We start from the raw sequence: 23875 nt of genomic DNA on the forward strand, positions 1-23875 counted from the left end.
CTCCTGTGAATTGGCCAAAAAATTAGCATAGCCAGGCAGTAAGTCACTGTCTCGCCTGATGGCCTGCCCATCAGAACGGTCCACCCCAGACAGATTTGTTAGTAGAAGCCCTTCATCAGCCTTGACAAGTTTGGCTTAAGTCTGTGTGCCATGTGTTAGAGTTGTGTTCTTTGGGACCTGCTGTGGGTATGAACAAAAATTTAAAAAAAAACAACAATAAAATAATGCTTTCCTAGACAGGAATTAGGGCATTTTGATGGAAATGAGGGTCTGTTATGACGAGAAAACCAGAAAAGGTGCCCAGTCTGTAGCAAAACAGGAAGTGCCTTCTGGGTGTTGCTTGCACTGATGTCTGGAAGCATCTAGTCACCTCAGGGACCTGAGTCCCCGTAGATAGCTTCCAGACTCATTCTCTGAGTCATCAAGCAGTGGTCAGCCTCATAGTTTGCTTTGCTACAAACAAATAGGAAATAGGTTTTCAGCAATACGAAGGCGTCCCACCAAACTATGTCACTGCATTCTGGGTTAGGAGTGACAATCACCCTTTCTCTGTTCTCAGCTCAAGTCTGGCCTTCTGCACAGCTTAGGGCAGATTCAACCTCAGAGTTGGAAACTTGCCATTGCTATGAAACAGTAGTTCTCAACCATGCTGTAAAGAGATTGTCGGCCCCATGGTATACATGGGTCCATGGTTTGTCCCTGCTTCACTTTGAACAACTAAATCAAAAACTAGTTGTGGTAATACATGCGTGTGATCCCAGCTCTGAGACAGGAGGATCACATATTTGATTCTGGCCTGGGCTACATATAGCCATCCCTCGCCTCCAAAAGAAAAGCAAGCTAAATTTGATAGGTTCAGGGTCATTCATCTAAGTAGCATTGCTCAGTGTTCACTGCCTGGCATTCCATTATGATCTTTTGAATGGGAAGGGAAGAGAAGCAGCTAGGATGCCTGGGCTTGGACATGTCTGTGCAAGGGGCCTGTATCGAAAGCCTCTGTGTTCCAGAAACAGGAGGCAGGAGTTACTGCTATAATAAACACAGAAGTGCTTTGCTCACCTGCCAAACCTACAACTGTGTCAAAGCCTCCAGAGAAACCATGGTATATGCAGTGGTATCAACAGAGATGTGAAGGGGTGCCTGGATCCTTATCAGTACTAGGTGCTGGCCTTTCCATCCTAGATATGGTTCCAGATGCCCAGCCTCTGCCCACTGCACAGCCCGTTGTCATGGGAGATAGAAGAGGCCGAAGGTTTTTACCTAGTTAGAGAAGACTGTGCAACTGTCCTGTTATTCCCAAATAAGAGATATTCATGGCAAGCATGCCCAGCCTCACCCTTGGCTTTTGGGTGGCTCTAGAAAACCTTATTTCAGATTGTGGGGGCAGGAGATGGGGGAGTTGAGGGAGAGGGAGAGAGTTTGCTACCTGCTATTTTCAACCCATGCTGGGATTGCTCTCAAAGCTATAGGCTTTAAATCTCAAAATTGTCACATTGTTTAAATTAATTCATTATTTGGAGACAGGGTCTCACAAGATAGCCCAGGATGTCCTTAAATTTGTCACCTCCTTCCTCAGCATCCTAATTGCTGCCATTATAGGACTGAGTCACATACTCAGCTTATTGTTTTGATGTAGTATTGTTGGTCTGGCATAATGACACACCTATAATCTCAACACTTAAGGTCATCTTCAGTAACACAGAGAGCTGGAGGGAACCATGTCTCAGAAAAATACAACAAAAATTTAATGCTATTCATAGAGTCGCTCGAACCGTAGCCATGGATTAAGGAACAGACATAGTTACATGAATATATATATATATATATATATATATATATATTATATATATCAGTGGTAGAGCATGTGCCTGACATGTGCAAAAGCCCTGAGTTCATCTAGGGTTGATTTTAAAAAGAAGAGGGGGCTGGAGAGATGGCTCAGAAGTTAAGAGCACTGGCTGTTCTTCCAGAGAGCCTTAGGACCCATGACTCACAACCTCCTGTAACTCCAGCTCCAGGAGATCCAACCCTTTCTTCTGGCCTCTGTAGGAACCTGCATTCACATGCACATACTCACACACAGACATACACATACACAGTGAAAAATAAGCCTCTTTTCAGAAGAAGAGACATCAGGCCTTTAGTGGTTAGGTAGGCCATAAGGGCGGCTCCCTCACTAATGAGGTCAAGGGCCTTTATAAGCAAGACTTTATGTAGAATTGAGCTAGCTTGATCGTCCACCTTCTGCAATGGGAGGATGTAACAAGAAGACCTTCATCAGATACTCAAATGTACTACTATTTTGAGCTTAGATTTCCAGTCTCTAGACCTATGGGATCTATTTATGTCTTTATAAATTACTTCGTCTCAGATATTTTGTTGTAGCTGTACAAAATGGACTAAGTGAATCTGGGGCCAGACTCCTAAGTTAAGCCTGAGGCTATGTATTGTGAAAGATTCTGCATCTGGGAGATCACATATCTCAGTGTCCCTCGTCATAGGTTTAGGTAGAGTCACCTGGGCTCCCCCTATTAGTCATGTGTCAGCAGGGACCTTGTCTTGCAACTATCAAGAGTCTCCTCCCTGGGGCCACATATATGAAACATCACTTGTCAGCTCCCTGAAGGGACCTGAAAAAAAGGAAGAAAGTCTAGCTTCCATTTGGAGGAATCATGGGTAGGACCTGGTAGTGTGATTGAAAGTTTAAACTCTTCTCTCTCTTGCTTGATTCCATTCTGGTTGTCATAGCCACATGTCTTTCAAGAGCAGCATGGTCAGAGCTTGTTCCCAGTGACTCCTGGCTTGGCCTGTTAAGTTGACTTCCAGCAGATGCTATTTAGCCAGGACATCGAATGAAGACCACTCTAGGTGGCTCGGGAAGGCTGGCAGTCAAAGTGTGGTGGCCTCAGTACTTACTGGGAAGACATAGTTTAGAACATGCATGACTCCTTTATGCTCTATCCTGGCTCCCTCCGATAATAAATAAGGTTAATAAGATGATCTGTTTGCCTGTACTTTCCAGAACCATCTTTGATGCCAATTACAAAGGAGTGTGCTGTGGGTGGTTTTATGAGGCCTTAGAACTCAGTTTGGTGGGGGCTGTGTGCTTGAGAATAGTCAGGGAGCTAGGAGAATCAAATGACAGCAGTTTGAGGAAGAGGGGAAGCGAGCGACCCTGTCATTCTGAGTGTCCCTTGATGATAAAAATAGCAGGCCCTAGGGAAGATTGGCATTTCCTATGCCTTTATTTTCTTCTTGTGTTTTTTTTTCTTTCTTCTTGAGTCTAGAGAAGTGCCTCCTTCTTCACACACACAGTCCTCCTCCGTCTCTTAGCGCTGAGAGCCCGGGATACAAGCAGATGATGATACAACATGGTTTTCATTCTCACCTCTTCCCTCAGTCTAGCCCTCTGCATTCACTGCCCCTCATCTCTCCTGCAAGCACCAAGCTCATGACCCTGCTTGAACTTCCCCTTTCATCCCCTTCCCACTCAGATAGCCCTGCCACCCTCTATTCAAGGAGTATTTATGAAGCACCTATTATTTGCCCTTGATCACATACTATCTGATAGGATTTTGAGTGTGTAATTTAGGCTTCACCAACTAGAGTACAGGTTCGCCAAGTGCAAGGAAGTGTCTTCTACTTCTTTATGTCCCTTATAGTGAGTGCACCATCCAAGCTTGTAGGTGAAGATTGGATGATGCCTTGCCACTGAGCTAGACTGTCTTTGCTTTTGCCCACTCGAGTGGCTTTAGACTGTGCTCTCAAACTCTAGAAAGAGAGCAGTGATGCCAGACTCTGTACCCAACCCCCTTCTGGTGCTCATAAATAAACGCACTCCCCAGCAACTGTGATTGGTGAATATAGGTTGTTAGGTCATGTATCTGCTCCTGCTCCTGCTCTGTTCCCTATGTCTTCCAACATGCCATTGCTATCTAGAACAGAGGGCCAAGAACTAGGTCTCATCCCTGCATGGATGCGGAGCTCTGGAGCTTCATAAATGCCTCTCAGTGCTGATGCTGGTGCAGTGAGTGGTATCACAGAGGAAAGACCCAGCGGCCTAGAGATGAACAGCATTCGCATCGTGCGGTGTTTGTTCAATGCCTTTTTTTTTCTGCAGTTCTGAGTGCTTGTTTGCCTCTGTTCTAGGCCCACCTACCATTTGCTGTTGTTGGCAGCACAGAAGAAGTGAAGATTGGCAACAAGATGATGAGGGCACGGCAGTATCCTTGGGGAACTGTGCAGGGTGAGTGTCCTGCAGATGGGCTGCACCCACAGAGCCCCATCTTTTTGTGTGTGCTTCCCCCTGCCATGATATAACAAGTTCCTAGCTTGTCCCAGCCTCTACTACTCATTTTGGGTCTTAAACAGCCATAGGGGTCACTAGCAGCAAGCTCTGGCCCCGTGCCCAGATTCTATGATATAAGCAGACTCCTTTTGTCTCTAATGGAGAAAGTACTTCCTTATACCTCCCCCCCAGAAAAAAAACCAAATGACAAATGGACTTGGGACAACATAGAAAGGACTATATGGAGAGGCACAAGAATGTTCGTAGCAGTGTTATTCATAATGATAAATTATTACGAAAAATGAGGTGTCCATAAAAATAGACTGGGTAATTTGTGAAATGCTCATGTAATGGGATCTTAGACAGCAATGAAAATGCATGAATTGCAGTAACATCTGTGTGAATGGATCTCAGAAACACAATGCTGAGCTAAATAAAACCACACAAGAATGTATATGATAGGTTTCTATTTGTATGAATTCCAAAAGTAGGCTAAAATAACATGATACATATTTTTATAAATTCCTATGTGAGTGATGAATGATGAAACCCGTTTTAACACACACGCACACACAAGTGTGAATAAAAATAAATCTTAAAACATGGGACCAGTGAGATGGCTTGTGGGGGCAGGGTACAGGCACTTTCCTCCAAGTCTAATGGCCCAAGTTCGATATCCAGAGCCCACACAGTGGAAGGGGAAAACTGACTTCTAAGAGTTGTCCTCTGACACAAACACCAGCACCCACAGGAGTGCACACATACACACCCACATCCCCTCACACTAAACAAATTAAAATTTAAAAAAATACAGAAATGAAGGATAAACGACAAAGTCAGGATAGTGCCTAAGTTTCATTGCCAGAGGAGGCTGGGAATAGAGAGAGAGGCATGGGATCAAAAAGAGGCCAGCAGGGGCTTCCAAGGTACTGGTAACATTAACTCTGGTTGTGGAGATATTTTTAAAAATTTAAACTTCTTTAAATTGCACACACCCATTTCATGTACTCTCTTATATTTATGATTATTTCATAATTTTAAAGAATCAGATATATACTACAGACACTCATGACAATTCTTTTTGGGGTCTGTCTCACACATACTATGCTACTCAGTTCAGTAGGTAACATGAGCCCTAGGACACTGCAGTGGGCAGAAATTTGTGGCCCTGAGTTTGTAGCTATAACCTGGGCCATGGCTGGCAGATTCTCTGTAAATTCATCCCAATCTTTGGGCAAATAAAGGAAAGTGGGCACTCAAGAAGGGTGGCATCCATCTGTAAGTCCAGTACTGGGAGGTGGGGGCAACTAACATGAGAGGATCGTGAGTTTAAAGGCAGCCTTGGGAGGGTGTGTTTCCAAAAGCAAAAAGGCTGACATGATTCAAGACACAGCAAAGCCCCACTCACAGTAGCTGGATTTCTTTCCTTTTCTTACTTTTGTGGTGCTAAGGATAGAACACGGGGTCTCATGCATGCTAGGCAAGTGCTCTGCCACTAAGCTATGTCCTCAGTTCTTTTTTGTTACAGTGTCAGAGACTGAAGCCAAGCCTCACGCATGCTAGATGAAAACTACTGTTGAGCTACATCCCCTGTCTGGCTGTCCTGTAGGTAGGAGAACACTCTTTAGCAGAACTATGCTAAGTTTTGCTTCTCCCCACCATTCGTTCTATTGCCGTGAAGAGACACCATGACCATGGCAACTCTTATAAAGGAAAACATTCAATTGGGGCTGGCTTACAATTTCAGAGCTATACAACCATTGTCATCATGGCAGGACATGGCAGCATGCAGGCAGACATGGTACTGGAGAAGGAGCTGAGAGTCCTACATCTGGACCTGTAGACAACGGGAAGTGAACTGAGACACTAGGCATAACTTGAACATATATGAGACCTCAGAGCCTGACTCCACAGTGACATACTTCCTCCAACAAGGCCACACCTCCTAATAGTGCCACTCCCTATGAGACTATGAGGGACCATTACATTCAAACCACCATAGGATGTTATACTAGGAACATTGGGAAGTGGTTTCTGGATCAACAGTCACACCTTGGGAGTCTGTGGCCTGAAAGACAGGAACCTGAGGCTGGAGGAGACGAACCAGCAGATACAGTTCCAGTGACTTCCTTCCTCCAACTTGGACTATCCTGCTCTTATCCCAAATTGAGTTTTGTTGTTATTTATTTTGAACTACTGAGTTGACTATTCTTTTTGAATGAAGAAGCAGTTGGACACTGATTAGGAGCCTTAAAAAGAGGTTTTTTTTTTCTGTCTTTAAAAAATAGGGTCTTATGTAGTCCAGGTTGACCTTGTAATCACTATGTAGTTGAAGCTAGCCTTGAACGTCTGACCTTCCTTTCTCCACCTCTTAAGTACCAAAATTACAGGTGTGTACCATCATGCCTGCCTCTAGAATATATATATATATTCTAGAGGTCCCAAGCAGTTATTTTATTGATGCAGCTTTTCATATTAGTTTATGTTCGGAGGCAACAGGTAGAGTTCAGTCCTGAATGTAAGGGGTCTTAAGTAGAAAGAGTACATGGACCACTCTGGACTCTGGACAAATACTTCTGATGACCATATCTGACTATCTATAATGGTACAAATATACTCAACTTTGTCATTCCAGAACACCTCCTCTCTGTCCCTACTGTCCTCTCCCAGGCCCTGAGAGACAGAATCTTGAGTAACTTACCTGTTCATCATCTCAGACACCACCATCCCCCTTTACATGGCCAAACACTATCTCCCAACACAGTGGATCCAGGTTTGGAGACATCCTGACTGAGCCCTGCTTGCAGAATTGCTCTGGCCAGAAGTTCACTGTGCTGTGATTTAGTCTACAACTCCTACATTCTTGTCTACTACCCAAAATGCAGACCTTTGCCCACAAAGCCAAGAAGTGGCACCCACTCTCTCCTGCTTACAATTGAAGTGGTCAGACCATTATCCACCCTTGGTAAAAACACCTCCTTGGAAGTTTCTACTACCCACATGGGCCACACCTGAGGTCTGCCCCTCCTTGTCTCCATCACCTTTTGCTACCCTAGTTCTTTTGCCTTGCTCTCTGGAGACTCTATCTATGGTCTTTGCCTCTCCCCTGCACTGCGTGGATTTGAAGTTTAATTCTGCAACTTGCTCACCATGTGACCTTTCCTAGCCTTCTGGAGACCTTGTGAAGATTGTGTTCTGTTATCTGCCTGATAAATCCTATTCTTCCTTCCAGAGTCCTCCAAGAGGTTTTGTCTTTGGGGAAGCCTATGCTCTCCTGGGAGTTCCTAGGTCCCCCTCTTCTGGGCTGTTAGTGCACTGCAGCCATTCTCCCATGTTTGTAATTCTGGCTTTGCCTTATGTTGTTCTGTTTTACATGTGCTTTCCCACTAAGCTGCAGGTTCCTAAAGGAATAGCCCCAGGACTTCACTTCTGAATTATCTGGGCCACAGAGAATACTGGGAACAGAGGTTCCCCAAATATTTATTGGGCGGATGGATAGATAGTTGTGCACGTGTTGGCATCTGCAAAGCAGTGCGGAACAGATAGATATTCCTGTGGAAGTCTGCTTGGCCAATTTGTATTGAGGCATTAGTGAAAGTTCTTAGATATTTGCACAGTAGCATTGCCCTTTCATAAAGTGTCATTCCCATTTTCACAGAAAATGGAAATAGGTTAAATGTGTGGGTGCCATAGAAAGACGCTGCCAGGTGATGTCACCATTAGACATTTTATGTCTCACTTCATCCGTTTCTTCTTCTGCCGGCCTTCCATTCAACATACTTCCAATGCCCCCATCCCTGCTATGCAGTTGAAAATGAGGCCCACTGCGACTTTGTGAAACTGCGGGAGATGCTGATTCGGGTGAACATGGAGGATCTGCGGGAGCAGACCCACACCCGGCACTATGAACTGTACCGCCGCTGCAAGCTGGAGGAGATGGGCTTCAAGGACACCGACCCGGACAGCAAACCATTCAGGTACCACTCATGCCAGACCAGGCCAGCCTGGCCCAGCTCACAAAGCCTTTCCCTGGAGAATCAGCAGGGGAGGAGAGGCATGGGAGTTAGCTAGAGGGCCCGAAGTCATACCTGGGTCACCAGTGTTGCTCGACTGTTCCATCTCTGTGTCTGAACATCTGCCAGAAGAGCTACCACCCTGCTTAGAAAAGCCGGGAAGGAAGGAGGCCCTGAGAAACCACTCTGCTGGTCATCACTGCTTTAGCCCCTTCCTGCCATATATAGCCGCTCTAGTCAGCCAGGCTCACAGAGACCCTGAGCTGGGGCTTTGTTCTACTGGGTGGCAGTTAGGAACTGTCCTCTGTTCCCACTTTCTTCATCTGGCTTTCCTGTTGTTTAAGACAGGTTTCCAATATGTTCTTTCTCTTCTTCCCTGTTCTCAAAAAACAAATAGGCAAAATCAGGCATGGTGGCGCATGCCTGGAATCCCAGCACTGGGGAGGCTGAGGCAGAAGGATTGCTATGGGGTATCTAGCTAGTACTGCACAATGCAAGGATGCATAGCAAGAGCATTCCTTTTAAAAAAGAAAAAAAGGAAAGCTGGGTATGTGATTTGGCTCCACTTTCATTCCTAATACCAAATCAATCAATCAACAGGAGACTACAAAACAGGACCACGGCCACTTTGCTTGTATTGGTGGCCTTCATGATTCTCTTCCCACTACCCAAGTAGTGAGTTTTGTTTTGACCACTGAAGATGAATAATCACTGGTGTGTTACTCACATCAGAATCGAAAGTGCTTTTTATTATGCAGGTGGGAGCCATAGACCCATGGAAGCATCTGCTCTGTGTCATCAGTCCTGCATTTCAAATTACCATGTGTTGCCCTTTACCATAATTCTATCTCCTTTCAGGAAATGTCAGACACCCGTGAGCAAGCCAGGGAGAATATCTGTGGGAGGAAAAGGCATTCAAATGGCCCCTGGTAGCCCACAGAACCTGTTCTGCTTTAGGAATGGCAGCTTCCCACCACTCTGTGGATAGGCAGCTCAGGGCCCCAGAGCTCCTGAGCTGGGGGAAAGCAAGTTTGTCTCTGATAGAAGCTCCTTTGTTTCTCTCCTTCACCTCCCCAGCTTTCATATGCTCCCAGAAGGAGGTGTGCCTCTACCTGGCCGTTTAGTCGTGGTCCTTCCTCCTTTGCCCCATCCTCCAGACTTCTGTTCCTCTGTTCCTGTATCTTCACCCTCTTGACTCTCTTCTTCTTCCTTTGTCTACCTTGCTTGGAAATACTCCCGCCCAATGAAGTCCCTTTTTTGAGCTCTGCTCTTTCTTGCCAGTTCCTCCCTGTCAAGAGGTTTGTCTCTGACAGGAAAGAAACATTTCTGAATCTACTGTTCCTCTTCCTCCTCCCTCACTTACTTCCTCAGCCCACTGCAATCTGGCTTCTGCCTCCAGCTCTCCACAAAAAGGGCCTCTCTTCCAGGCCTGCAGTTGTAGATTGGTGGCCGATTTCATTGCGACTTGATTTTTATCTTTGATTTTAATGTGAAACATTACTTTGGCTTTCTTGTGATACTCTGCCCTCGGCTCTTCCAGTTTTGGCCCGGCCAGCTTTATCCACCCCCGCCCCTCTATCTTATTGCTACTTGGTCTCTCTTTCAGGCTCCTGCTCTTCGGCTTGCTCCTTTAAATGCTGGTGCTCCCTAAGGATTCCTTCCACAGGCCTCTGCTCTTTCATACTCCTGTCCCACTGTTCTGGTTCTTTCTATTCTCACAACCCTAATTACCACCTAGGTATTTGATGACTCCAAAGCTAAAACTTTACCATTGAACCCATCGATGCAACTGCGCCGCAGACATTTGCACTCAGACATCCTATGGATGGGTAATGTGAAGCCCCAACAGTCTGCCATCTAGTCCGTGTTCTTCTTCTTCCTCGTTTTCCAGCATCTCCTGTTGCTGGTCACATTCCACCATCTATCTACCTACCTAGTGGCCCAAGCCAGAGACTAGAACCAGCTTCCATGGGGGTATATTAGGAAACTTGAATGGAGATTGTAAGATTCAAAGAATGATGCTCACGAAGAAAATAAGATACACTTGAGAACGTAGCTCTGAGCTAGTCACAGGAGAGCTGTCTGGAATCAGCTTTGATTTCTCCCAAGGCCTGGAAACTCTGCAGACCTTATTGTTCCTCCAGATTCCCTGCCAGCCCTTAACATGCAAGATCCAGCCATGTCGTACTTAAATTGTTGCACTTTCCTTCCCAGAATAGCCAAGTGGACTTTCTCATGTTCTGACTGATGAAGACCACTCGATGGTTACACGTCCACTTCTTTAATGTGGCATCCGAAGCCTGTCCTCTTCTTCCAGGCTCGCAACCTCCCCTGCCACTCCTCCGTGGTTCACATGATTCCCCCAAGCCTGTTCACGAATGGCCACATCCCCAGGAACATCACTCCCCACTTGTGCCTTCCTACGTGCTGCTCTCTTTTTTGGAACACAGCCCTTCTGTTCTTCACCAGGCTGACTCTTACTTTTTAAAAAGGAAGTGCAGACTGGGGGCAGTGGTCTTGATCCAGGCAGCTCCCGTTAGACCCCGAGTTCCGGTAGGACAGGCATGGTGGCTCTGGGCTCTAGATGCTGAGCAACTAGCATCATGTCTATTCACGCGGTTCACATACATGGTAGGTATAATGCCAACAAGTGTTTGAGGCAGTGACAAATCACGGTGGTCGGTTGCAGAGCCAGGGCCTGGCAGTGGGATGGAGGCCTTAAATGAAGAAACAGGAGACCCAGCTTCTACTGTTAGTTCTGCCTCTAACCAGGTGTACAATCTTCAGTGAGTCACTTCGCCTCTGTGAGCCCCAGTTCCCTCATCTGGAGAGTGGGGAAAGGGAGAGAGAGACAGAGACGCAGAGAGAGAAAAAGAGAGAGAGAGAGAGATAGAGAGAGAGAGAGAGAGAGAGAGAGAGAGAGAGAGAGAGAGAGAGACTTCTAATAGGTATCCAGTTCACCAGGGCTCCTCTGCCCTCTTCAGTTCCTCTATAATATTGCTGTTGCACACCAAGCTGTCCCCTCCCCTTTTTGTGGTTCTCTCTTTACATTTCTCTGTCAGAATCAGAATTAGGGAAGAGAGGATGAGGGGACTTGAGATGGTTGGGGCCCCATTTTCTTGACCAGGAGTTGCCCCAGAGGCGGTGGAATTGACTTGATCATATCTACAGTTTACAGGAGACCTATGAGGCAAAAAGAAATGAGTTTCTTGGGGAGCTCCAGAAAAAAGAAGAGGAGATGAGACAGATGTTTGTCCAGAGAGTCAAAGAGAAAGAAGCCGAGCTCAAGGAGGCAGAAAAAGAGGTAAATATGAGCCTGGAGACCAGGCAGGTAGGACGAGAAGGCCTGGGTGTGGCGAGAGGAGCCTCATGGGTCCTAGGATTACAGGCATGTAAACAATACTCAAAAGTATTTTATTAATTGCATATAATTGTGGGATATGATGTGCAGTTTTCATGTTATAAAATAGTGATTAAATTAAGATTTAAGTCAAGATTAAATCAAGATTAAGTCACTTCATTTCATGTGTTTATCTTTGTTGTTTTTTTAAAGATTTATTTATTTATTATGTATACAATATTCTGCTTCCATGTATATCTGCACACCAGAAGAGGGCACCAGATCTCATAACAGATAGTTGTGAGCCACCATGTGGTTGCTGGGAATTGAACTCAGGACCTCTGGAAGAGCAGTCAGTGCTCTTAACCTCTGAGTCATCTCTCCAGCCCTGTTTTTTTTTTTTTTTTTTTTTGAGACAGGGTTTCTCTGTGTAAACTGGCTGTTCTAGAACTCACTCTGTAGACCAGGATGGCCTCAAACTCACAGAGATCTGCCTGCCTCTGCCTCTGCCTCCCAAGTGCTGGAATTAAATGTATGCATCACATCTGCCCAGCTGTTTATCTTTTTTTTCTGTTGGAAACATTTAAAATCTAAACCAGGTCTGCTCACACAGGCCTATAATCTAGCAAGGGCACAAGTGAAAGGCCTGCCTAGGCAACTTAGTAACATGCTGTGTCTAACTAAGAAAAGTTGAAAGGGAGCTAGGGATGAAGTTTGGTGGTAAAACTTTTGTATAGCATGTTTGAGGCCCTAGATTCAAAATCCCCAGTACTGCTGAGGGTGCATTTAAACTATACTCTTGGCCATTTTTAAATATACAATTAAATGGACTGGAGAGATGGCTCAGAGGTTAAGAGCACTGGCTGCTCTTCCCAAGGTTCTGAGTTCAATTCCCAGCAACCACATGATGGCTCACAACCATCTATTCATAACAAGATCTGGTGCCCTCTTCTGGCATGTAGGCATGCATGCAGACAGAACACTATACATAATAAATAAATCTTTAAAAATATATACAATAAAATTTAGAATTCAGTTCCTCTCCTTAGCCCATTTCAAATGTTCAACCGTCATGCAACTGATTCAATACAGCTCGTGTATTGAACAGTACAGGTGCAGAACCTCTCTGGCACTAAGCATCAGACAAAGTGCTCTTGGGCACTGGAACCCTCTGAGTCAGAGGAAGGCTGATCCTTTCCCCACTTCCTGGAAGTTTGGAGTTCTGTAGAGACAAATGATATTTTCATGGTTGGCCTGCCCTATCCTACCTTCTCTGGTAACTATAGGGAAAGGTAGTCCCAGGCCATCTTAGATAAAATGATGAAATCTAAAATGTCAACAGTGGGATTCCTGTTCACTTAGATTTCCTACACTGTCCTCTTGATTTTTTGTTTGTTTGTCTGGATGTCTATTTATTTGATGTGGGGTAGGGATGGAGCTCAGGCATTCCACATGCTAGATAAGTGTTCTTTCCATCACTGAGTGCCGCACCTAGCACCTCTGTTTTGGTCTAGAGCGGAAAAAGCATTAGTGATGTTCTAGCTGGTTTTTAAGCTAAGATTTGATGGTCCTTTCTAAGAACATGCAGTTTAGGCTAGCTGGGTGGCTCAGTGGGTAAATGCTTGTCAGTCAAGCCTGACAACCTGAGTTCATTTCCTGGAATCCACATAAAACCCAGATAGAGTGGCACCTATAAGTAACCCTAGCATCCCTATGATGAGATGGGAGGCCAAGACAATAGAATCACCTGCAAATTCATAAGCAGCTAGAATGGGGTACGCTGTATGGCCTAGACAAGAGAGACATGAGGTGGAAGGAGAGAACCAACTTCCAGAAGTTGCCCTCTGTCTCCATGTGCATACTATGACACATTTACATACACAGTAATTAATAATAATAAAATTGTATATTATTTTATTGCATGGATAGGTTTTTTGTTTGTTTGTTTGTTTGTTTGCTTGTTTTTGGTTTCTCTGCAGGTTTGGAGGCTGTCCTGGAACTCACTCTGAAGACCAGGCTGTCCACAAACTCGCAGAGATCCGCCTGCCTCTGCCTCTGCCTCCCAAGTGCTGGGATTAAAGGCGTATGCCACCACCGCCCAGGTCCTGGATGTTTTTTGCTTGCATGTATCTCTGTGTACCACTTGTATGCCCAGTGCCTAGGGAGGCCAGAAGAGAGCATTGGATTCCTGGATCTGGAGTTACAGGTGATTGTGAGCTGCCAAGTAAATGTCAGGGATTAAAACTGAGTCTTCTGGAAAAACAGAAAGTATTCTTAACCCCTGAGACACTCTTCCAGCCCCTAATAATAAATTATTTAAAAAGCATTAAACATATGCAGTTATTCCTTTAAGCAGTGGCCTTGGCTTGCAAGGCCCCTCTAACAGTTCACATCCTGATGCCAGAGTAATTGGCCTACAGTACGGTTTTGGAATATCAGCCAGAATTTCACTTCTCTGAACTTTAGTTACTCTTTATGATGGTATTATCAAAAGACCTAACCCGACAAAAACAATTAAGGAAGAGTTCGTTTTGGCTCACAATTCTGGAGATGCAATTAATTCATCATGGTGAGAAAGCATGATAGCACAAGCTAGTGCAATTGGTCACTTTGTACAAGAAGGAGAGAGAGAGAGAGACAGACAGAGAGAAAGTGACAGAGAGAAACAGAGACAGACACACACACACACACACACAGAGAGAGAGAGAGAGAGAGAGAGAGAGAGAGAGAGAGAGAGAGAGAGAATTGGTACCCAGTTCATTTTCTCTTTTTAATTCAAGACCCCAGCCCATAGAAGGGCGCCACCTACCTTCAGAGTGTGTGTTCACACCTCAGTTAGCCCAATCTACACACTTTCACAGACACACCTAGAAGCTAGTTTCCCTAGTAATTATAAATCACCCATCAGGTTGACAGTCAAGATTAACCATCACACCCCTCAGACATAAATAAGGGAAACAATTACGCCCCAAATCTCTTCATCTTTGATCTCCTAGGACTCTCCACAGCTGTCACCAAAACTGTGGTAAAGGTATTGGTTTTATTTCAGTTTCACTTTAAGAAGAAAAATGTCACCCATTACCTTTAACAACTGACACTCCCCTCAAGTGACTAGGTGAAGCTAGCTTAGACAGTAAGCTTGTCATTTGCCATGCCTTCCTAAGGAATGGTCCCAAATGTCCCTAGAATCTGCAGACCTGGTCTGTAGCCTGCCCTGCCAGTACTACAGAGTGCAAACTCTCCTCCTGAATGCCCAGAAGAAAACAGAATTATTATCGGTCTATGTATTAGGGTATTCCATGCATCCCAGTGGCATGACTCTCCATGCTTCCGGTACTCTAATCCACTTGTCACAACAGCACGCCAGAATATGCTTGCTGTTCTTTGAGTCTGAGATCCCATCCAAGGTGAACAAAGCCCTACCTCTGGTTAAGACTGGGTCTCAGGGCTGGGGAGATGGCTCAGCAGTTAAGAACACCTGTTGCTCTTGCAGAAGACCTGTGTTCAGTTCCCAGCACCCATATGGTGGCTCACAACTATCCTGAACTCTAGTTCCAGGAGATTTGATGTCCTCTTCTGACCTCTGAGGGTACCAGGCATACATGTGGTACATATACACACATGAGGGCAAAATGCACATACATGTAAAATAAATAAACCTTTTAAAAATTGTTTGAAAAGACTGATTTCTCGACACTCGGACAATTTTATGCAATCTTTTTTCTTCCTTTTTGTGTTCAAGGCCAAGTATTTCCTTTGACCAGCTTTGCTGTGGTTTTTAATTATTTTATCATGATCCATGGTGATCTTTCCTGATTAGAGGGGATAAGAAAAGGCATCAGGAGTTGCGGAGGCTGGGGAGACACCTCACTGCATAAGAGTGAGCATAAGAACTGCAAGCATAAGAACTTGAGTTCAGAGCTATACCCACACTAAGGGCCAGGCATGGCTGCACATGCCTATAATCAAGCCTTGGGGAGCAGAGACGGTAGATCCTACGTGGGCTTAGCCAGGAGGAGAACTTTATATATGGGAGATCCCATTATATAGTCCTCCAAAGATTGGGTTGACCTTGGGCAAATACCTTCATTTATGAGACTTTCAATTTCCTCATAAAACATAGTAGCAGAGCCTTCTGCAACTGTATTGTAAGCTAGGCATGCTGGCATACACCTGTAATCTCAATACCCAAAAGCAGAGACAGGAGGATTCTGAGTTCAAGGTTAGCTTGAGCTGCACAGCAAGACCCCATCTCAAGAAGAAAACAAATAGAGTGCTGTATTAATGAAAAAAGTTTTTATATATTAGATTTAGTGGTTGGCTTGTAACAAACCAAGTAAATATGATTATCAACCACACCCAATAACTACAGGGATTCTTTTAAATAAAATGCTTTGTTACGCACAATTTCAGGAGCAGAGATTCTGAGAATAATTTGCAGCAATCTACAACAATCCTTGGCGCCGTCATGGCAGTCACTGGCAAGAATGTCTCCTAACATTCCAGAGTCCTGCAGGGTTGTAGTCACAGTGGTTCCCACCCCACTCTGGTCTTGGCTCTGGGCTTTGGGACTGCTCACTGCTGGGGGCGCGGGAGACACTCCCTCTAACCTCCCTGTGCCTCTCTGCCAGCTGCATGAGAAGTTTGACCGTCTGAAGAAACTGCACCAGGAAGAGAAGAAGAAGCTGGAGGATAAGAAGAAATCCCTAGACGATGAAGTGAATGCATTCAAACAGAGAAAGACAGCGGCTGAGCTGCTCCAGTCTCAGGGTTCTCAGGCTGGGGGCTCGCAGACTCTGAAAAGAGACAAAGAGAAGAAGAAGTAAGTAGCGGGCTTCTGGTGTGTGTGTGTGTGTGTGTGTGTGTGTGTGTGTGTGTGTGTGTGTGTGTGTGATCTTTCCTTTTCCTGCCTAGATCCCACTTCCCCCACACACACACGCACTCCAACCACCACCTGTAATCCAGGACCTAGAGGCTAAAAGGGGTTGGTGGGCAGATGTGAACTGCAGGCTGGCAGCTAGACTCAAGGAGTATTCGGTGTACCTATGGCACCCAAGTTTGAGTTGCTGAGAGGAGGGGAAAAGCATTCCCAGAAGTGTAGCTTGCCTGTTTGGCCCACTGGGAAAGCTCTGTAAACTCAGGGCAAATGGTAAGGGAAGAGGGGTTAGACAGTAGGAAACAAACTGTGAGAGACGTACAGAGTAAGGGGAGGAATGAAAGGATGGCAGGCCCGGGTCTGTTAGCAGTTCTATGCACTTTTCCAGATCCTAGACCAGTGTTTCTCAACCTGTGGCTCGAGACCCCTCTTGAGGTTGAGCCACCCTCTCTCAGGGGTCGCCTAAGACCATTGGAAAACAGATATTTACAGTACAATTCATAACAGTAGCAAAATTACAGCTATGAAGTAGCAATGAAAATAATTATATGATTGCAGGTCACCACAACATGAGGAACTGTATTAAAGGGTCCCAGCAGTAGGAAGGGTGAGAACCACTGTCTAGACCATCAGCATGAGGAACTGTGTTAAAGGGTCACAGCATTAGGAAGGGTGAGAACCACTGTCTAGACCATCCACATGAGGAACTGTATTAAAGGGTCACAGCATTAGGAAGGGTGAGAACCACTGTCTAGACCATCCACATGAGGAACTGTATTAAAGGGTCACAGCATTAGGAAGGGTGAGAACCACTCTCTAGACCATCAACATGAGGAACTGTATTAAAGGGTCCCAGCAGTAGGAAGGGTGAGAGCCACTGTCTAGACCATCAGCATGAGGAACTGTGTTAAAGGGTCACAGCATTAGGAAGGGTGAGAACCACTGTCTAGACCATCCACAGGAGGAACTGTATTAAAGGGTCACAGCATTAGGAAGGGTGAGAACCACTGTCTAGACCATCAACATGAGGAACTGTATTAAAGGGTCACAGCATTAGGAAGGGTGAGAACCACTGTCTAGACCATCAACATGAGGAACTGTATTAAAGGGTCACAGCATTAGGAAGGGTGAGAACCACTGTCTAGACCATCAACATGAGGAACTGTATTAAAGGGTCACAGCATTAGGAAGGGTGAGAACCACTGTTTAGACCATCAACATGAGGAACTGTATTAAAGGGTCACAGCATTAGGAAGGGTGAGGACCACTGTCTAGACCACCCACATGAGGAACTGTATTAAAGGGTCACAGCAGTAGGAAGAGTGAGAACCACTGTCTAGACCATCAACATGAGGAACTGTATTAAAGGGTCCCAGCAGTAGGAAGAGTGAGAACCACTGTCTAGACCATCAACATGAGGAACTGTATTAAAGGGTCACAGCATTAGGAAGGGTGAGAACCACTGTCTAGACCATCAACATGAGGAACTGTATTAAAGGGTCACAGCATTAGGAAGGGTGAGAACCACTGTCTAGACCATCCACAGGAGGAACTGTATTAAAGGGTCACAGCATTAGGAAGGGTGAGAACCACTGTCTAGACCATCAACATGAGGAACTGTATTAAAGGGTCACAGCATTAGGAAGGGTGAGAACCACTGTGTAGACCATCAACATGAAGAGCTGTATTAAAGAGTCACAGCATTAGGAAGGGTGAAAACCACTGTCTAGACTTTCAATATCATGCAGCGTGCAGGTCTGCTTGCTCACCCCATCTGAGGGGAGGGGAGTACAAGCTAACCCTTCTTAGCCTCAGTTTTCAACAACTGCAACCTGTGAAAGATAAATGCTGCCCCTGAAGGCTGCACCCTGCCTCCCATCCCCCATCCCTTTGCTATACCTCTTCCTGCTGGCTGTTTAATTCTGCCCAGCCTGGGGTACTAAGAACTTAGTGGGGAGCCTTCAGATGCCACTGGACCATTTACAAGCTTGGGGAGTGATTCAGAAACCATTTTTGTTTCTCCAAGCGTTTGGTGAGTTAATAGCCCTGACCCTATCCCAGTCTCTGCTTGCAGAAATTACCCATTCCTCATTTTGAGCCAGAGAAAAGGAAAATGTTTCTGGCGAGAAAAAAAATCCAGAGGTTCCCTTGTGCTCTATGGCTGTTTGTGCGGTGGGACTTGGGGACTCCTGAGATGGAGGATTTAACAATATCCTTACTAAAGGACTCGTAAGATCTCAGAGATGCCCATGCTCATGACCTTCTATTTTGGGCCACTGGTTTGAGTCAGCCACTGGATACTTTCCAGAAGGAAGAATTGTCTTTTTGCTTCTGTGCTGGCTTCTCACTTAGGAATCACACCACGAATGTAAACTTTTATATTCCAAGGCACTGAGTTTTACAATCTTATTATCCAATTTGACTACCTATTACACGATTTGAACATTTTCACTAACTTGGTCCAGGGTCATTTTCTAGAATAGAATCTTTTTGTTTGGTTGTTTGTTTTTGTTGTTTTGAGACAGGATTTCTCTGTGTAGCTCTGGCTATTCTGGAACTTTATCTGTAATCCACCCTAGCCTTGTACTCACAGAGATCCTCCTGCCATGACCCACCAACACCCCCAGAATAGAATCTTAAAACTACATATCAAATTCACTGATTTATTTTTGGTACTAAGGTTCAACTAGACAGATGAAAAACCTCTTTAGATGCACCATCTATTAACCATCTATCAGTCATGGCATACTAGTTATGCTAGCAGGAAATGATTCATATTTTCCTTTTTTAAAATTGTTTTGGTGCTAGGTGGTGGTGATACATGCCTTTGATCCTAGCACTTGGGTTTGAGGTCAGCCTGGTCTACAGAGCAAGTTCCAAGACAGCCTGAACAGTTACACAGGGAAACCCTATCTCGAAAAGCCAAAAGCATCTGTGTGGTGGTGGCTCACACCCTTAATACAGCACTTGGGAGTCAGAGGCAGGAGGATCTCTGTGAGTTTGAGGCCAGCGTGGTCTACAGAACGAGTGAAAGGACAGTAAGAGAAACAGAGAAACCCTGTCTTGAAAAACTTAAAAAAAAACACTAAAAAAGCCAAAAGTAAATAAATAAATTAATTTGTCAGCACCTGGTTTGTTTAGGCTGCACTGATGCTATAGATCAGTGGTTCTCAACCTTCCTAATGCTGTGACCTATAGTTCCTCATGTTGTTGTGATCCCTAGCCATAAACTTTATTTTCATTACTACTTCATAGCTCTAATTTTGTCCTTTCCGATGGTCTTAGGTGACCCCCAAGGGGGCTGAGGAGCTACAGGTTGAGAACCACTGCTGTATACAGGCCCCCTTATTCAGGGTGCTTAGTGCAAATTCTCCCCAGACCAGGCTTTCCCCCAAACTGACTGACTTCCTCCCATCTCATGCGGAAGACTGGATTAGGACACAACTTTCCCTACCCTCCAGAAATATCTGGGGTTGGTGACAGTGCCCTTTTCCAGTTCTGAGATGGGTGTAAACCGTGCTGGAACATGCTACCTTACGCTTGCAATCAGAGCCAGCACAATAGCCTGTCCACATCCACACTCTAATATGCGTGAGTATCCCCAGGTCTGGGCTCCTTATATGTCTCTGAGCAATTGGTTAACTTCTAGAAGGTGTGCCACTAAACTCATGCTACTCTGCTCCCATGGTGCTTTTTGCTGGTGATGGTTTGGGGGAGGGTAGAAATGGTGATAGTAATATTTTTTAGATAGATTGTGGTTGGATCTGATCAAGTCCCAGCTTCAGAATTTCCACTGGGTGCCCCTAAAGAGACTAATCAAGAATACCAGTGTTTCAGGGGTGTCTACCAAGCCACCCTCACCTGTTCCCTCCCTGTTTCTCTTCATCTCCTCTGACCCCTAACACTTCATTATTTGTGTCAATTCATAATATTGGATTTCTCCTCATGCTCACTCCATCTTCATCAGCTCTTACTGTTTTACAGTTAACTCTGCTGTTTGCTGCATGCTGCATGAGACCCAGGGTCCTGGTAAGCTTTATTAACTCTAAATAGAACTGGCAGTGGCTTCTAGAACATATACCCCCAAACCCCACACTTGTGTCACATGTAATTAACCATAAAAGAGATGGCTTCATTGGGCCTGCTAGTTTCCTCCCATGACTTACAGTATGAAGGTGTAATCTGTCATTGTTTTAAGTGGGCATGCTACATGTTGACTTCCTGCCTGCCTGCCTGTCTGCCTGCCCGCCTGCCTGCCTGCCTGCCTGAGGTATGTGTGTGATGGCATTTGCTGCTAGGATAGCTGTGTAGCATAGGTAGACAGATCATCTGACCAACATGTAAAGTTTCAGTTCAGACTTTTTTTTCATATAGAGCCAAACTCATGACATTCAACATTGTGACGATGCAGGAAACTGCATCACAGTCCCTGCCTGCAGCATCACAGTCAGTATTGACCCCTCCACGTACTCCAGATTTAGGAATGTGCAATGAGAAATGGCTTCTCTGTCTCCCACTGATAACTGCTTCTTATCTGAGAGGTTCAAGTTCTCCAATTTTTTTTGATTACATGGCCCACCACCCAAAATATAACCAAAGTGGAAGGCAATGAAACTTCAGATGCTATGTGGAAATCCTCTGTAAGGGCCAGTGAGGTGGCTCAGCCGGCTTCAGTGGCAGCATTCATCTTTCACAGAAAGCCATTTAAGCCTAGCAGCCTCAGTCCAATCTGTAGAACCCATATAAGGTTATAAGAAGAGAACCAACTCCAAAAGTTCTCCTCTGATCACACTACACCATGGCATGTGCACCCATAAGCAGTATTAATACATTAATTTAAAAAATTTAATTCTGGGTCTAGAGAAATGGCTCAAGTGGTTAAGAACACTTGGGATTCTTCCAAATGAACCGAGTTTGGTTTTCAGTACCCAAGATGAGGTAGCCCCCAACTGCCTGTAACTGTGGCTCCAGAGGATCTGACGACCTCTTCTTTTGTGGGCACCTGCATACACACACACACACACACACACACACACACACACACACACACACACACACCTTTTAAATACAAGCGTCATGAAAACCTCTGCTATAGTGACTCTTAGTGAAAACCACTGAGGTGGTTGTGTGTACAGGAGTAAGCAAGACAATCTATGCTATTGCATAACTTTTTTAAAGATTTATTTATGTATTTATTTATTATGCAGGCAGTATTCTGCCTGCATTATGTCTGCAAGCCAGAAGAGGGCACAAGATCTCATCACAGAAGGTTGTGAGCCATCATATAGATGCTGGGAATTGAACTCAGGACCTTTGGAAGAGTAGTCAGTGCTCTTAACCGCTGAGCCATCTCTCCAGCCCTATCACATAACTTTTAAAGTTAGTGAAAGCAGTCATTACAGGATGAATGTAAGCAGTGATTAAGCACCTTTTGTATACTCTACCAAAATCAGGTAGTGGGGGGAGGAATTGAATAGAAACATTTTTAGCAGCACGCTTAGATTTATTTTTAAAACAAACATGGAAATTTTCAAGTGTAGAGAAGAGAAGAGGTAATAGTACAATTCAACCCCATAATCCTGGAAGCTCGTCATCAAAGAATCATTGAAATACAGCTAATCCTGTTTCCTCAATTATCCAGACATGCTGGATTATTGTAAGGCAAAAGCAGTATCATTTATGTGTAAAATAAACAGTACATATTTCTAGGAGATAATGATCTTTAAAACAGCCATCATTATCACACCTAGAAAATTAATAATAATTTGTTAACATAAAATGTCTAGTTGGTTTTGGAAGTACCCCAGTGGTCTCATAAATTGCCTTTCTTACTTTTGGTTTGTTTGGGTTGGAGACTAAAGTATTGGGAAGCTGTCCCCTGGCTCAGCCATGCAGTGGTTTATATGGAGAGCCCACTGTTAGTCATCAAACCAGTGGTTGCAACCATTGCACTAGAGACTTCAGGCATCTGGCAAAAGGCATCCTCCTTTCAAGCAATTCCCAGCAAGGAAGTCCATCCAGGCTTCTGAAACAGAAATTCCAGGAAACTGAGCCAAACAAATGCATCCTTAAAGAACAAAGTAATGATTTACCGCCTGGTTTAAAAACAAGCCCTGGAACCCCTGCTAGGACACTGGCATCAAACAGCAGCTTTCTATTTAGGAAGACTAAATTCCTAGAATATCTGTTCACTGCTAGGTGCGTAGCCAAGTGTCTGAAACATAGTAGGAGCTCAGTTCATATGGCGTTTCTTTGTTCCACCATTTTCAAGGAGAGCAGGAAAGATGTCGCCTAGTGAATTCTGTTTTGGCTAATTCAGATTTCACTGATTGACACATTTTCAGAGTTCCCTGTTAGTGGCAATTCTTAAAATGAACCCTGGAAAACTATTATTAAAGCCATGCCTTACAAGTGAGAGACAATAAACTGCCGGAGCAGCCCATTTCAACCCCACCTAGGTTGTCTCCTCTTGGCAAGCTTCTCTGCAGTAGACTGCAAAAGCTCTTCTAGATCAGTTGGTCTGGGAGGGCCTTAGGTGCTTAGGAACTGAAAGCCCCAAAGGTTATGTACTTCTTTCCCGAAACTTACACTTGGGGGGGTGGTTGATCAGAAAAGCCACCTGGAATGCAGGCTAAGGGGGGGGGGGTTATGTATGTGTGAGAGCAGGTGTGTTCATTGTGGAAATTTGATTGCATATTCCCATATATGCATGATCATCTAACTCCACTCCCCACAAATAGTTCTCACTTAATGGGATGACTGTTGTGTCTGGTTTTCCAAAAGTTCCTGAGAAAATCAACTTAAGGAAAGTTCAGTTACAATCATGGCCACTTGGCCTCATGGGTGTGGCGTCGATCTTGGCAGAGCATCATGGTAGAGGGGTGTACTGGAGCAGAGCTTCTCACTTCCTGTCAGCCAGGAAGCAGGGAAAAGTGGCAGGGATAAGGTACAGCATCACAGGATCTGTTCCAGTGAGCTACTTCTTCCAACAGGCCCGCCTTCCAGTAATGCCCTCAGAGTAGGAATTCTTCAAGGGATTACTCTGTTAAATCAGAGTCCTCGGATTCTACTTACTTCCTCAAAACCTCTTAGCTGACAAGGAATCCTTCAACACATGAGTCTTTGAAGCACACATCATATCCAAACCATAAAAAAAAATCTCATTCTTCAGATCATAAACAAGGATTTCGATACATAGCCGAGAAATTCTCAGACACCATTGATAATCTCCTAGTGATAAAAGAATCTTGATTAGACATCTCTTATCCTGGCTGTAATGATACTTTCTTTATGACCACAGGCATGTCAGTCTCTTCATACATGACACAGAGACCAATACGACTTGACCTACTTACATT

General features: G+C 44.8%; 1 protein-coding gene across 5 annotated transcripts in view; it reads left to right on the plus strand.

Annotated features, from left to right (window-relative positions):
• The window catches only part of Septin6 (septin 6), a 78131-nt gene that overhangs the window by 49759 nt on the left and 4497 nt on the right, over positions 1–23875 (plus strand). For 4 of the 5 annotated variants that reach the window (XM_027431927.2, XM_027431925.2, XM_027431926.2 and 1 more), the window contains exons 6-9: positions 4150–4246; positions 8097–8265; positions 11473–11605; positions 16273–16463. In XM_027431927.2, the coding sequence (XP_027287728.1) occupies positions 4150–4246; positions 8097–8265; positions 11473–11605; positions 16273–16463 (590 nt within the window). Of the gene's footprint in view, positions 1–4149; positions 4247–8096; positions 8266–11472; positions 11606–16272; positions 16464–20501; positions 20547–23875 lie in introns of all 5 variants that reach the window. The other variant, XM_027431928.2, reaches the window with a different exon arrangement.

The sequence above is a fragment of the Cricetulus griseus genome, chromosome X, assembly GCF_003668045.3.
Source record: "Cricetulus griseus strain 17A/GY chromosome X, alternate assembly CriGri-PICRH-1.0, whole genome shotgun sequence".
Lineage (NCBI taxonomy): Eukaryota > Metazoa > Chordata > Mammalia > Rodentia > Cricetidae > Cricetulus > Cricetulus griseus.